This window comes from Gobio gobio (assembly GCF_949357685.1).
Source record: "Gobio gobio genome assembly, chromosome: 3".
Classification (NCBI taxonomy): Eukaryota; Metazoa; Chordata; class Actinopteri; order Cypriniformes; family Gobionidae; genus Gobio; species Gobio gobio.
In genome coordinates this window covers 56,657,480-56,673,867 of record NC_137099.1, presented here as the reverse complement: position 1 = coordinate 56,673,867, position 16,388 = coordinate 56,657,480, and the positions used below count along the sequence as shown (strand labels likewise).

General features: G+C 39.0%; 1 protein-coding gene across 4 annotated transcripts in view; it reads right to left on the bottom strand.

The window, feature by feature from the left end:
- The window catches only part of tsc2 (TSC complex subunit 2), a 70,974-nt gene that overhangs the window by 22,028 nt on the left and 32,558 nt on the right, over nucleotides 1–16,388 (bottom strand). For 2 of the 4 annotated variants that reach the window (XM_079813384.1, XM_079813386.1), the window contains 6 exons: nucleotides 16,073–16,108; nucleotides 15,309–15,470; nucleotides 12,799–12,954; nucleotides 12,271–12,383; nucleotides 7,337–7,591; nucleotides 4,995–5,195 (listed from right to left, as the gene is read on the bottom strand). In XM_079813384.1, coding sequence (XP_079669510.1) covers nucleotides 4,995–5,195; nucleotides 7,337–7,591; nucleotides 12,271–12,383; nucleotides 12,799–12,954; nucleotides 15,309–15,470; nucleotides 16,073–16,108 — 923 coding nt within the window. The remainder of the gene's footprint in view (nucleotides 1–4,994; nucleotides 5,196–7,336; nucleotides 7,592–12,270; nucleotides 12,384–12,798; nucleotides 12,955–15,308; nucleotides 15,471–16,072; nucleotides 16,109–16,388) is intronic. The other 2 variants (XM_079813385.1, XM_079813387.1) reach the window with 1 other exon arrangement.

Sequence of the window (16,388 nt, the reverse complement as noted above, 5' to 3'; positions counted from 1 at the left end):
CACATACACACATCAGATATATATATCTACCTGCCCAGGAAATACTCCTGTGAAACCTGCCGGGCGTATCAGGGGAGCAGAGAGAGCCGAGCGCGCCCACTGCATCGACAAACCCCGCACACACACACACACAGATAGACAGAAACCAACACAGGGCAACCCATCAACATCGACAACATGGACCCAGAGGACAGAACAAAACAACAGTCAAGGAGTTTCAGGCTCAGAGAGTGGCAGTTGGGGTCAGAATTATTGGCACCCCTGGTGAATATGAGCAAATATGGCAGTAAAAATAAGTCTGCAATGTTTCTCCTTTTGATCTTTTATATAAAAATGCGCAAAAATCGAACCTTTCATTGAAGTAAAAGATTTGAAAGTAGACATTATGAAATAAATGCTTTTCTACAAAACACATTGGCCATAGTTATTGGCACCCTTTTATTAAAGGGTTAGTTCACCCAAAAATGAAAATTCTGTCATTAATTACTCACCCTTATGTCGTTCAACACCCGTAAGACCTCCGTTCATCTTCAGAACACAAATTAAGATATATTTGTTGAAAGCTGATGGCTGAGAAAGGCTTCAGATAGGCCTCCATTGGCATTCAGTACATTGACACTCCCAAGACCCATAAAAGGCACTTAAAACGTCGTTACAAAGTCCATCTCACCACAGTGACTCAACAATAATCTTACGATGCGACGACAATAGTTTTTGTGCGCAACTTTATTCAACGACTTTATTCAACCTCTTCTTGTCTTCCGTGTGTGCCTCCACGACGCATGCGCGAGAATATGACGCAGATCCGGCGTTCGGGAAACCATGAAATGCACACTTTAACCCCATTTTGAGAACTACGCCGAGACCTAAAGCACGATCAATGTAGAATCCAACAGCTTAGACACGCGCGTCTTCCTCTGCTTGTAAACAAATCGCTTCTGGGTCATGTGTCCGAACGCCGGATCTGCGTCATATTCTCGTGCATGTGTCGTGGAGGCACACACGGAAGTCGAGAACAAGTTGGATAAAGGTGTTATTTTGATTTTTTTTTGCGCACAAAAACTATTGTCGCCGCATCGTAAGATTATTGTAGAGTCACTGTGGTGAGATGGACTTTGTAACGATGTTTTAAGTGCCTTTTATGGCTCTTGGGAGTGTAAATGTACTGAATGCCAATGGAGGCCTATCTGAAGCCTTTCTCAGCATCAGCTTTACACTAAAATATCTTCATTTGTGTCTGAAGATGAACAGAGGTCTTACGGGTGTCGAACGACATGAGGGTGAGTAATTAATGACAGAATTTTCATTTCTGGGTGAACTAACCCTTTAAATACTTTTTTGCAACGTCCTTTTCCCAAGATAACAGCTCTGAGTCTTCTCCTATAATGCCTGATGAGTTTGGAGAACACCCGAGATCATTCCTCCGTACAGAATCTCTCCAGATCCTTCAGATTCTCTTCACCCCACTCATTCTCTATAGGGCTCAGGTCAGGGGACTGGGACAGTCATGGCAGAAGCTTTTTGTTGTGCTCAGTGACACATTTGTGTGTTGTTTTGGATCGTTGTCCTGATGTAAGATCCAACCACGGCCCATTATCAGATTTCTAGCAGAGGCCGTCAGGTTTTGATTTTTATCTGCTGGTATTTGCTAGAATCCATGATGAATCTGAACAAGATGTCCAGGAACTCCAGCAAAAAAACAAACAGGGACACAACATTAAAGATCCAGCGGTATATCCTTTTCATCCCTGTTTGCACCAAACACATCTGGTGGGTTTTCTGCCAAAAAGCTCTTTTTATAGTTTCATCTGACCACAGAACCAGGTCCCTTTTGAATTTCCAGTCGTGTCTGACAACTGAATATGCTGGAGTTTGTTTTTGGGTGAGCGAGGAAGATTCTTCTTGAAACCCTCCCAAACAACATGTGGTGATGTAGGGGTTGTTCGATTTTTTAAAGGCTTTCTGACCCCAAGACTCAACTAATCTCTGCAGTTCTCCAGCTGTGACCGTTGGAGAGTCTTTGTCCACTCAAACTCTCAACTCGAGGGCGATATAGACGCACGTCCTCTTCCAGGCAGATTCAGAACATCTTTAGTTGATTGGAACTTCTTAATTATTGCCCTGGTGGTGGGAATGGGGATTTTCAAAGCTGTAGCTGTTTTCCTACAGCCACTTTCTATTTTGTGGAGCTCAACCCTCTTCTGCTGCACATCAGAACTATATTATGTGGTTTTACTCATTCTGATGGATGATTAAGGGAAGTTTGTGTTTCCTCATTTCATACTCCTGTGAAATAAGAAGTCATAGCAGGACACTTTCTTGCTCAGTCACCCTGGTGTGCTAAAAAAATTCAATATTAATGGGAATATACTTGAGAGATATTTTACTCGTAAAAATTTTTAGGGACAATGTGTTTTGGAGAAAAGCATTTATTTTATAATGTGATTTATAAAATCACTACTTTCAATTCTTTTACTTCAATGAAAGGTGAGGTTTTTGCGCATTTTTAAATAAAAGATCAAAAGGATTTATTTTTTACAGCCTTATTTGATCATATTCACCAGGGGTGCCAATAATTCTGACCACAACTGTATGTCAGGCGGCCCACTGTAAACAGCATGACAGAAGGTCTGGATGACAAACGCCTTCTCATTTCTCATCACGCAACAAGATCACAAGAGCAACATTAAGAGGAATAAATCACTGAAACACTTGAGATTCAGCGAAAACACGTTTGAACAGGAACATTCACATAAAACCGTAAGAGCTTGACAAATGGATGCAAATAAATAAATGAATAAAAATAAATAAATGAATAAATGAATAAACAATTAAATCAACAAATAAATAAACCAACAAAATAATTCACAAACAAATGTGTTTGGAATGCGATGGAAAACTAGCCTACTGCTCACTGCATGCTGTGCACTAGTTTTTCAAATTAAAATGAATACAAATGCTCACAAAATTCAAGATATTGTTGCAAAAAAAGTACATGTATGAGATCTGGATTCTTATATTAATCACATGTGATAATTAAGCAATATCACAAGAGCAAAAGAGCTGTTTTTGAGCATGACTGCACACATGATTTTGCTTTTATACACACATTCAAAAAAAATTTTTTTAACATTATTCTCAACATTTATGCATTTGTAATTTGCCAATTCAGATGCATCTTCTGTACCCCCTCTGCAGTGCAAAGATCAATTTAGTTGTTAATGATTTCATTTGATTGGTAAGAGCTCTATATAGCATGAGCAATAAGTTGCTGAGTGCAGTTCACTTAACGGCCACCGGTGTCGCTAATAACAAGGCTTTCTGAATTCTACATATAGCCCCTTTAAACAGCACTATTGACCTATCGGTAAGCCCCTCCCCTCGAACGCAGATGAGCCAATGGCAGTTGAGTATCAGTTGGGACCGGAACTCGGACATCTTTAGGTTTCAGCGCCATAGAGAAACATTGGAAAATCCGATACTCTCATTGGTTTGATGGTGTTTATGCTACAAAAATGGTAAAACGATGTGCCTGGGGTCCTGTAACACTGATTCCAGGGATCCTGAGAGGATTTTCTGGCTGTTATACTCTCAGGAGTTTAAATGTTTAAGGTCTGCATTATCTGTCTTACTAAGGAGGGACTCCTATTTTGATGGGTATTATAGTCTACAAGTAGGGAAAGGGAGAGCTTGCAGTTTATCAGAGTTGTTTTGTTTACAGTTTATTAGCACCCCCGAAAAGGTATAAGGTCTGTATGTGTTTGTTTACTGTGAGTTGTATGAGTGTTTTTGTGTCATTTGCTGTGTATGTTAATGATAATGCAGCGGAGAGAGAGAGTTTGTGAATGAGATGTTAATGTGCACTTCTTATGCTTTGTTTGTTCAGCTCTTACGGTGTTTTTTTTGGAGTGAAAAAAGACGCAATAAACTTCATAAAGTTTGGCCATCATTCCGATGGGGTGTACGCTACATTCTGTGTCCAAAAACAACTTGGCACAAGGTTTTCACACTGACAGCTGTCATTGTAAGACAGTTAGCAACTCTGTTTGCTTGTCCGAGTTAGCAACAGTAACTAAGGGGGACGGGGCTTACCGATAGGTCAATTATTGTGGTTCTCTCAAATAACTGAATAACTAAGGCCTAGTCCACACGTACACGGGTATTTTTATAACTGGAGTTTTTCCTCCGTTTTAAAAAACAATCCACACAAGCACGGTTTAAAAAAAATCTCCGTCCACATGAAACCGCGCTATGATTGGCTGCCTGATTTCCACATGGGTCCCATCCACGGCACTGATGCACTGAGGGATGCCATGTGCTCAGTGAAACCCTTCTACAAGTTCCTTTACTTTGGACTCAGTGACAGGTAACTGTATATACACAGGGGCAGGGCCCAAGTGGACTGAAGCTTCACATACTTGCCTTACTATGTTGTATTATTGCATTCTGGCTCCTCTGTTCTGCAATACAATGAGATAACGGTGTACATGTGATAAGCACTGTTAGCAGAGTTATTAAAAGCTACGTTCGCCATTGCATAGACTCCACTCATGTAAACAAAAGTGATAACGGCGCACAAACTGATGTCAAACAAAGGAGAGAATGGCGCACATTTCAACTTAACAAGCCGAAATCTCCGGTTTCACCATCTACACGACAACGCTGCAACCGGATTTTCAAAAAAATCTTCACCCTGGCCGGAGTTTTCAAAACAGTCCGGTTTCAGTAACCGGATACTGCGTTTGCGTGTGGACGAACAGCCAAACCGCGTAGAAAAAGCTGCAGTTTTGAAAATACTCGTGTTCGTGTGGACAGGGCCTAAGATTGCTCAATAATCGTGACAGGTCACAGTAGTATGATAGTACGCTATTCTGAAACAGCTTATCACACTTTCTTAAAATACCGGAGTATCTGATTTCACAGCTAGTAAAATATCTACTCTTTGAGCTCCATTTCAGCTCTGTAAAAACAGACAGCGGAGTTGTGCGGCTCACCGGTGTTGGAGCGCTGGATGGGACAGGGCTTCCCCTGCGGCTGGGGCCCGTCACTGGGGGCAACAGGGGCATCGCCCTGGGGTTCCTTCACCCCGTCCATGGCCATCAGCACGCTGGAGAGCTCCTGCAGCGGCAGGTTCCCCAGTTCAGAGGAGAAGGGGCTCGGCGGGTTCTCCAGACACATCAGCCAGCTGGTGTTACCTGAGCAGAGACAACAAATGATTTCAATGCCAGTCATATAAATGCCAATTGGACAGTACCTTTAAGGCTGTCACTTGGTTTCGCTTGGTTCATTCAGTGACTGTCAAACATCTTCCAACTACTTTTAGATCAATGGAATATATACTTTAAGAAACCATTTCTTTAGTTGTTGTAACTTCACATGATGACATTACAGTTGTAATAAAATATAACATTTAGAGCTTGTGAAAATAGACTTAAGGCTGGTATCTCTGCGATAATTTATTGTATTTTGACCAAACTTGATACAGATCATCACAAGCATGACCTGAGGCTACATGCTGCGTTTCGGCGCAGCGCCACCTACTGGTCCGGAGACACGACAAATGGCTATTTTTGCTTATAACTTCTGAACGGCTTGCCCTAAAAGTGGTCTCGTTGGATTCAGGGCGGCATGTTGAGTTCTCCATATCGGACATTTTGAATTTTGTTGTAAAATGCTGTATTTCATGAACGCATTAATGTATCGTTACGGAACTCGGTATGGGTCATGGGCACAATGCCCTGAAGGAGCCTGAGAAGTCAGCGCCACCTAGTGGTAAAACCAAATATTCACATGCTTATAACTTTGGATTTGGTTGACTTATTTTCTAATGTCAGCTCATTAGACTCCTGAATCCTTCCTGAGTCCACTGATACCAGACATGCTAGGTTTTGCCTTATGGTTTGTTCAACGTTGTGATTTAGCATTTAAACGACTTTCGTGAATATCTTCGAAACCGCTAGTCCGATCAAGACGAAACCACCGTAGGAAAATCGGAATCATAGCAGGTTACAGTCGTTGGGCAGTCGTGGCCTAATGGTTACAGATTCGAACTTATAATCGGAAAGTTGCGGGTTCGAGTCTCAGGAATTTTCGGTGGGGGGAGTGAATAACCTGCGCCCTCTTCCACCCTCAATACAACGACTGAGGTGAGACCCTTGAGCAAGGCACTGAACCCCCAACTGCTCCCTGAGAACCGCAGCAATATGCCCACTGCTCTGGGTGTGTGTTCCCTAATGTGTGTGCACTTGGATGGGTTAAATGCATAACCCATATTTGGCCACACTACACTTTACACTTCACAGGCCAGATGTCAAAATTTTGGTAGTAAGTGACAAAAAAAATGCAATCAAAGTCAGGTATGGGTTATTTTTTATATGCTCAAATACAAATGTCTATAACTCCTAAACTAAATTAGATATATTTACCAAATTTGACACACTTATGTATGGGGGCACACTGAGGACACACAAAAAATGGTGAGACTTTTAATTAAACAAAACAGGAAATTGCCTCTCCAAATGTCTTTACTCATTTTTGCAGTTGGTCTGCTGCTAGCTTCCTTGTTTGCTTCTGTTGTGCTAGGCCCCAATAATTGCTGCCTGTAGTGATATTTTTTATATAAATTTACATTTATAAAAAAAAGAAACATTTTATTTTACCATATTTTTATTTCACAATTACTACTAGTTTATTTGCACTATTATATTTCTTTACTACTACAGAATTTCTCATTATATAAACTAAACTAAACACTGACAGAGTGTAAAAGCAAGATCGGAAGGTTAAAAAAATAAGAAAACACTGAAAGTAAAACGCATAAAAGCTGTTGAGAGTGCAGCAAGAGCCCTATAAAAGCGAGACTTGTGAAAGGAAGAGACAAAAAGTGACAGACACACAGAGAAAGGAACAAATCCACAATAGCAATGCTTTGAAATCCTCAGGAGTCTTATTGAAGAAGCATCACGTCATGTGTTATTCTTCAAGAAGCAAAGCATTCAAGGGCACGTCGTAATTAGTGCAAAAATATAAAACTTAGCACAATGCTCCCGAGCTATTCTTCATTTAGATGTGGGCGGAGGAGAGCAGCATGAGGAAAATCAGGCCCGTGGGCACGGCAAGGTGTGAGTCAAACTATTATGAAACTTTCAAAATGGCATGGCGGCCCCTGCGGGCCACATGTGCGCTCATGCGCCGCTGAAACGCCCTTGGAATGGAGTTATTATGATTTAATTTTAGTGCTGTGCACAAATGTGTCATAACTGAGAGCAAGTGGGCGATAATTACGGCCCGGGCCAAGGTGAAAGCACACGCTTGATATTTTCGGCGTCTGTGATACCTGAGGGTCTGCGGATGAAGATCTCGGCCCAGCCCTGCGTCAACATGGGCACAAACTCCGCCAGGCTGGACTTGTCTTTGAACGGCGGCGAGGAGTGGGAGGTGGAGGGTGGTGGGTGGTCCTCGACTGCCCTCTGGGACCCCAGGACATCCAGCGGGGGGCCGGGCAGAGGCAGGGGGCCGCTGTACTCCCCCTCTGGAGACGCCACCAGGGGACTCAGACTGTGAGCTGGACCGGCCCGCAGAGCGTGACCACCTAGAGAGAGAGAAATCAAAGAATGAGTTGAATGATAATGCCAATCTAGATTTGACTACCTATACTAATAGAGCTAGTAGGGATGAAACGGTATGGAAATTTAACATCACGATTATAGTGACCCAAATTATCACGGTTATCAATATTATCACGGTTTTGTTAAAACGAGATGAAAGTATTCAAAAAGAACAGATGCACACACTTAAAAAATTTCAACAAGTTTTATATTTGAAATTCAACAAACAACAAATAACTAAAGCAGCTCTATGCACTTTTTTAAGCTTGATTCTGTGGGATTTCCTTCCTTAATGACCGTCGTCAATAGCAACGCATAATGCCTAAATAATAATAATTTGTCGTAAATATAATCTCTAATATTATCTCTGTAAATATATTCTCAAGCAATATTCGCATCAGTGTTCAGCAATGATGCATTTAAATCTAGCATGTTTTGTGTTAGAGCCCAAACAGTATCCTAGTGAAATAATGCATATCCATATTTCCATATGATTTGACAGTTTATTTTATTAAATATCAAAATGTGTGCATCATACCTGACACCTAAATGATCACTTTACAGTCAGTTTTATGACTGTCCTTCTCTTCAAATGATATTGAAGTTTGAAACGTGCATAACGTTACCAATGTTGTGTGTAACTTTAAAGACGGTCCCTAAATTCGCAAGCGTTATGCCAGTCATATCAGATGCGCTGTGGTTCTGCTGTGTGTTTTAAAACTATTTCGCTGCTGAAATAGAACAAAAACAGTCCAACACAGTATGATGAGTGAATCTCCTGCATACAGCACATGTTTATCTCTGCTTTGAGTGTAGATTTCAGCGAGTGAGCGCGGCGCGCGCTCTGAACGCCTCTGATTATGAGACATTGCATTCATAAACTCAATAAACACGTGTGAGTGGTTATAATGCGCAACGCGATTATAACAGACGGCTTTTGAGAAGACTAAGTTCAACAGCCAAAGTGACTAGTGTGCAGCAGAAATAACGTTATAGGCTACCCGCAAATGGCGGTTGTTAATGTCAAGCCCTGAATTTTATCCCAAATGTCACCCTAGTCTTGTCTGAATTTGTTCGTTCGCTTCACGTTATAATTTGCCAGACGTAGTTTTGGTATTGAGGTCAAAGTCCACTTGCCTTGCGTTCGTAGTTTTGAAGTGTTCCCCCTATTACAGCGACTTTCTTCTGGCATGTTCTGCAGACAGGGTGACCATCTTAGATTAAGTTTCCCTCAGGACTTTTGTAAAAGCCAAAATATGACCACACCTCAGATTTGGTCCTTTTAGAGGCTGAACAATCTCCAGAGTGCTGTCACTGCCTTCTGCCATTTCTTCTCATTCAGAAACAGCGGTGCGCTGCAGCCAGACTGACGCTGACAAGATTTACCGCGAGTTTTCACAATCGTGATAATCACACGCGGTTTTAATGACAATTAAATTTTATACGATATTACTAACCGTCACAAAATTTTATCGTGGTTTATCGTGAAACCGGTAATCGTTTCATCCCTAAGAGCTAGTATATACTCCTACTACTAGTGTACCAAAGAAGATATTTTGAAGACTGCTGGTAACCAAACAGTTGCTATTGACTTCAAGAGTATGGAAGAAATACTATGGAAGTCAATGGGGGCCGTCAACTATCATTTAAAAAAATCTTCTTTTGTGTTCAGCAGATGAAAGAAACTCATAGTTTTGGAACAACTTGAGGATGTAAATGAAAGAATTTTCTTTTTTGGTTGCGCTATCCCTTTAAAGTTTTAGTAATTTTGTTGCGTATTTGTCATTTAAAAAAAAAAAATGATATGCCTTTAGTTATTGACTATTGACAAACTTTTATTCGATGCCAAAACAACATTTCTATTTTAGAAAGTTTAAGTCGAACTAATATTAAACATTTTCATTTCAGCTTTATTTGAATTATCAAAAGATCTTTTAACCGTTTTAGTTAGCAATAACAAAACAGGAAATGTAGGCAATTATTCACTATCAAATCATATCATAGATAAACTCACACACACCGAGCCATCACTTATACATTCTTATATCACGATGTTGAGTCACATGACACACAAGAACCAATGAGGATGAGATGTTTGCCATATTTGATTTGAGAGTGAATAACCACTTACATTTTGCTACGTTCATCATACAAAGTGATTAAACCACTGTGTTTTGGGAGGGATTGCTTTAACACAACCTTTCTTAATTTACTTAATATTTGGGATGTTATTGTGACTTTCATTGTAAGGATAAAATCAGGAGTTTTCAACATATCTTAATTTGTGTTCAATTGAAAACAAATGATACAATTATGGAATGACATGATCCCAAGTAAATGATACAGATTTTTTTTTTTTGTGAAATAAACCTTTAAGAAAGTAAATAGGGTCTATTTTGATCTCATGTTTGACAGCAATAGTGGTGCAGATATGACATGCTAAAAGCACTTCTGGTTCCCTCGTCCTGAAGTCAATGGGTTTCTTGAATGGGGTTTTGGTTAAATGGCTGGAATAAGGTCTGTGGTGAACACAAGCTCAAGACACTTTCACGTGTTATTCTACATCATAAAATATATCAGTATTACCAAACTCTTGCTTTTTTGAACTAGGCGGTTGCTAACAAGTGGCTAATGGGACTACAGAGTCTGTCGAGGAGATTAAACGCCATCACGCCGAACAGGTAAACTCAGTCCGCTTTTACAGCCTCATTATGATCATAACTGTGCTCTAATAAAATAGTCCAACTCTAAAAATGGAAAGAGTTGTGGGAAGTCGAGCGACCGTTGTGTAGTCCGTTGATAGTTTTTACTTCTGGCGACTGCATTTAGGCTTCAAAATTCATAAAAGTTGTGTTCATCTGTGATAATTATCTTGATGGACTAAACATGCAAGTATCAAACATTTGTTGATCACAGAGCTTGTTTTTTTGCGATAATCCAGAAGCCTTTGGGAAAATCTTATTGGGTTTTTCTCAAGGGAACCAGTGCGATGCGAACTGCCAGTTGGCCTACAAAGTGATATACCTGCACCACTATACACTCACCTAAAGGATTATTAGGAACACATACTAATACTGTGTTTGACCCCCTTTCACCTTCAGAACTGCCTTAATTCTACGTGGCATTGATTCAACAAGGTGCTGAAAGCATTCTTTAGAAATGTTGGCCCATATTGATAGGATAGCATCTTGCAGTTGATGGAGATTTGTGGGATGCACATCCAGGGCGCGAAGCTCCCGTTCCACCACATCCCAAAGATGCTCTATTGGGTTGAGATCTGGTGACTGTGGGGGCCATTTTATTACAGTGAACTCATTGTCATGTCCAAGAAACCAATTTGAAATGATTGGAGCTTTGTGACATGGTGCATTATCCTGCTGGAAGTAGCCATCAGAGGATGGGGACATGGTGGTCATAAAGGGATGGACATGGTCAGCAACAATGCTCAGGTAGGCCGTGGCATTTAAACGATGCCCAATTGGCACTAAGGGGCCTAAAGTGTGCCAAGAAAACATCCCCCACACCATTACACCACCACCACCAGCCTGCACAGTGGTAACAAGGCATGATGGATCCATGTTCTCATTCTGTTTACGCCAAATTCTGACTCTACCATCTGAATGTCTCAACAGAAATCGAGACTCATCAGACCAGGCAACATTTTTCCAGTCTTCAACTGTCCAATTTTGAGCTCGTGCAAATTGTCGCCTCTTTTTCCTATTTGTAGTGGAGATGAGTGGGACCCGGTGGGGTCTTCTGCTGTTGTAGCCCATCCGCCTCAAGGTTGTGCGTGTTGTGGCTTCACAAATGCTTTGCTGCATACCTCTGTTGTAACGAGTGGTTATTTCAGTCAAAGTTGCTCTTCTATCAGCTTGAATCAGTCGGCCCATTCTCCTCTGACCTCTAGCATCAACAAGGCATTTTCGCCCACAGGACTGCCGCATACTGGATGTGTTTCCCTTTTCACACCATTCTTTGTGAACCCTAGAAATGGTTGTGCGTGAAAATCCCAGTAACTGAGCAGATTGTGAAATACTCAGACCGGCCCGTTTGGCACCAACAACCATGCCACGCTCAAAATTGCTTTAAATCACCTTTCTTTCCCATTCTGACATTCAGTTTGGAGTTCAGGAGATTGTCTTGACCAGGACCACACCCCTAAATGCATTGAAGCAACTGCCATGTGATTGGTTGATTAGATAATTGCATTAATGAGAAATTGAACAAGTGTTCCTAATAATCCTTTAGGTGAGTGTATATACATTAAAGGGATAGTCCATAAAAATAAAAAAAAAGATAATTCTGTCATTATTGACTCACACTAATGTCATTCCAAACCTGTAAGAAAATATTATGGAGATTGTTGGTAACCGAACCACTTGGGTTCCATTTTATGGACAAAAATACAATGGAAATCAATGGGAAACGAAACTTGGCAACTTGGCTAAGGAACTATTAATGGTTTCATGTGGAAGGTTAGACAGTAATGAAAGTAATTATTTATATATAGAAGTCTTACAGGTACAGTAGAAAACTGATTTGATTCTATGGGTCAGACTGTGGGAAATGCTCATGAAAACTTTTTGGAGTAAGAAAAGCCTTGTGGGATATGGCCCATTTAACTGGATCTGGGAGCAGAGGATTTGTTTGCGTGTTTTGGCACCTGATATGGAGCGGACTCGTGTGCGAGTGTTGGTGTTGATCTGCTGGCCCGACTGTGACTCTAGTTTAGCAGGAGCCTCTTTCGCCTGCCGCGTGTGAAGTGACGGGTCCGACCTGCAGAAGATTCACATATGGATGTGTCTTTACGTTTTCCACTCACAGTGACATCTTTAGACTCTCTTACGAGTCTCAGACCAGTAAAAACTGTCACATGAGGCGGTTGTTTTTCCTGTTTGTGTCGAAACATCTTGTGGCAAACATTCCCAAAGAGAAAAATCCCATTAAGTGGATTAAATAATGACTTGATTCATATCTGATAAATGCCATATTTCAGGGTTAGAGTAAGTCTAAAGCAGATATAACTAGATTTAAAGAACAAGAAGTGAATAAAAGGTCCTCTCACAAAGTACTGTGTATTACCATGGTATAGTGAGAGTAATAATATTACTTTGAAAACTAGCATGCTTGTGTCCAAACCTATGGTAAGATACTCATTGGTTGAGGATGTAAACAAGGTAATGTTTGTAACCTGGTCATTTCTCCTCCTCCGGGTCTCTCCACCATGTCCAGACCCAGAAGGGCTTGGGTTCGCGACCCGCCGCTGGTCGTTATGGTGACTAACTTATTCCCAACCAGCCAAGTCATACTGGGTCCACCGGATAACAGGAACTCAGCAATGGGAGACCTGAGAGAAAGAGATATTGAGAGTTTAGGAAGTCGATCATTCATCTTTATTTAGCATCACATGCGGCCACAAGACACTGGAGATGCTACTGTGAGGAAAACACATTCATCTATGTCAAGAGTTTGCAGCTCGTACTGTTCTCACGCTTAAAGTAGATGCGACACTTTCCAAAACAACTGGCCGAATGAGGATATCGGTTGATTTGAATATTCACAGAGAGAGCAAAACAACTCTTGTAAGGCTGACTGAAAAATAAGTTAACTCTGGAAATAAAGGTTGGTCAATGCAGCGTTGAGCCGGCCTGCATCAGCAGAGATGAAAGAAATCATTTTTAAAGGTTTGCAAATAGAAACCGAACAAAAGGATGAAGGTCAAGCAATTACAGCTCTACCCTGAAGTGTGTAAACCAACCTACAACAAAAGACCAAGCAGAGACAGCAGCTCCACGTGCATCTTCAATGCCTTTATTCATTTAGAAGACAATTGAATGAAATTACAATTCCTTTAGTTTAGAGTCAGATGGTAACATGAATCCTGTCTTCTGGAATTCAAATTTAAAGTAGTTGTTTTGAATATTTTTAAACATCATAAAAGATGTCCACAATCTAAACTTAAATGTAATTAATTTAAGAGAAATTATTATTCTTTTTTATTTTAAACATGATAAAAATTAACAACTACTAAATGTTTCAGTTTAAAGTAGGGCAATTATTATTATTAGTACTACTATTATTATCCATTATATTTAAATATATATATGTTTTATTTTATTTCTTTGAAAAGGGTGATCAATTAACAGTTAAATCAATGTTTCAGTTTAAAATAGGTCAATCATTATTAATTTTTTATTTAAAAAATGTAATTTTTTTAAACATGATAAAATAAATAATTAGATAATTGTTACTTAATTTAATGTGTTAATTTAGAGCATTTATAATAATTGTATTGATTTTTATTAAAAAATACACACAATATTTTATTTGATTGTATATGCTTTTATTAACATATATTTAAAGTAGTTGTTTTTCATATTTGTTATATATTTGTAAACATGATAAAAATGTGCACAATAACTCATTTACGTTTAAGGTTTGGAAATTATACTTTTATATTACTTTATTTATTTATTTTTAAAATGTTTTATTCATTATATTTAAAAAAAATCTTTAACAAAGGTGCTAAAAAAGAAATGTTTCAGTTTAAAGTAGGGCAATTATTAATTTATTTAAAAAATATCTTAATCATATTTTTTTAAACATGATAAAAATGAATTAGATAATTGTTACTTAATTTAGTGTTGATTTGGTGCATTTATAATTATTTTATTGATTTTTATTTAAACAAATACACACACAACTATATATATTTAAAGTAGTTGTTTTTAATATTTGTTATATATTTTTAAACAGGATAAAAAATTTACACAATAACTCATTTAAGTGTAAGGTCTGGAAATTATACTTTTATATAATTTTTTGAATGTATTATTCATTATATTTAAAAAAAATCTTTAACAAAAAGTGCTAAAAAAAAGAAATGTTTCAGTTTAAAGTAGGGCAATTATTAATTTATTTAAAAAATATCTTATCCTATTTTTTTAAACATGATAAAAATTAATAATTCGATAACTGTTAATTTAATGTATTAAATGTGTATAATTATTTTATTGCTTTTTATAAAAAAAATATATATTTAGGCTCATAAATTAATATTCGAATATTCGTTTATTTAAATGAAGTTTAATGAGAAATACTTTTTGTTTTTTAATCATTGCGTTGTCACCATTTCTGAACACATTAAACAATGTGTGTATACAAAAAATACACAGAACAAAAGCATGCATTTTGGATTTCATGTGATTTCATGGTGGTGATATTTACGATGGATTCATTTGATCGAAAATAATTCCATTTGTGTAAGATTATTTAGTAAAATAATTTTGATCAAAGTAATTTCAAACTTTCGACGACGACATTCTGTGATCAAATACAATCAATGTGTTAACAAGCGCCACCCAGAGTATTTAGTTACAACTGAGCGTTAGTTTGCGAACTTAGGCTGCATTTACAGCCAGCAACGCAACATATGCTCGAATAGCATACAGATCGAATATTCGACAATTCGTGCACACCTCTAATATTAATACTTGATAATAAAAAAAACTATTACCCGTGCCTCCTCATTCAACGCTTTCATCTGACATGATCATGAAACATTTCTAATCATCTTCACTTAATGTTTCTCATCAAATACTGATATTCAACTGCAAATATTGAAGCATTTCATTGAATAAATCTGCAAATCCTGCAACTCATTTGATTAGATTAGGGCTGTAAAGTCTAGGCCGCACGCACCTCTTGGGCAGGGCAGAGAAGTTGGAGAAGACGTATCGCGCCATCATGTCCAGGCAGGTCTCGGTCAGCTCCAGATGGACCGTCTTCAGCGCGTCGTCTGCCTGCATCACTGCGTTCTCGTCGGCCGAGCCCAGGCTGCAGGTGGTGGTGGACGTCTGCATCCTGCACAGGACGGGGTCAGGGGTCACACACAGGCATCAGGGTTACAGCGGGTGGAGGAGAGGTCACAGGGGTCAGAATCACATCCAGCTCAAACTGGTGCTAGTCATTGGTCATACCATCTCAGCTAGTCTCTGACACAGTGTCCTAGCCAGACATGATGAGAGCTGAATTTCCAACAATTGTAATTCTGATTCATGTGATTGACATTGCACTGTGGGCGGAGCTACACAGCGTTTTTTTGCTTGCCATGATTAGTCACGGCTGTTTAGGACACAGTGTGAAGCTTGAGACGAGAGTGTGTGTGCATTTTGTAAAAGCGTTAAGATGCGAGAGAGTGTCAGCGGGTAATGAATCAGATTCAAGATGATGAATGAAGCTGGAGTGGCACTGAAAACACACATACATGCAGTTAAAATACACACACACACACACACACTCCAGCATTCACATTTGAGACACTATGTTAGCTTACTTTTGTTTAAAGGAACAGTTCACCCAAAAAATACTCACTAAGCAGTTTTATTGTTACTTTAATCTAAAGCGGACTTTAGTAAAAGTCAGTGCATACATAGTTTGGATATAGTAAGCATAGCAAACGTTACCATTTTTCATGTCTTAGTCTCTTCTGCTCACCAAGGCTGCATTTATTTGATCAAAAATACAGAACACACAGTCAAATTGTGAAATATTTAAAATAAGTAGTTTTCTATGTGAATATCTGTTAAAGTGTAATGTATTCCTGTGATCAAAGCTGTATTTTCAGCATCATTACTCCAGTCTTCAGGGTCACATGATCCTTCACAAATCATTCTGATATGATTTGAACAGTTGTGCTGCTTAATAATAATAATATTTTTTATAACCTATGATACTTTTTCAGGATTTCTTGATTAATAAAAAGTAAAAAAAAAAAAAAAA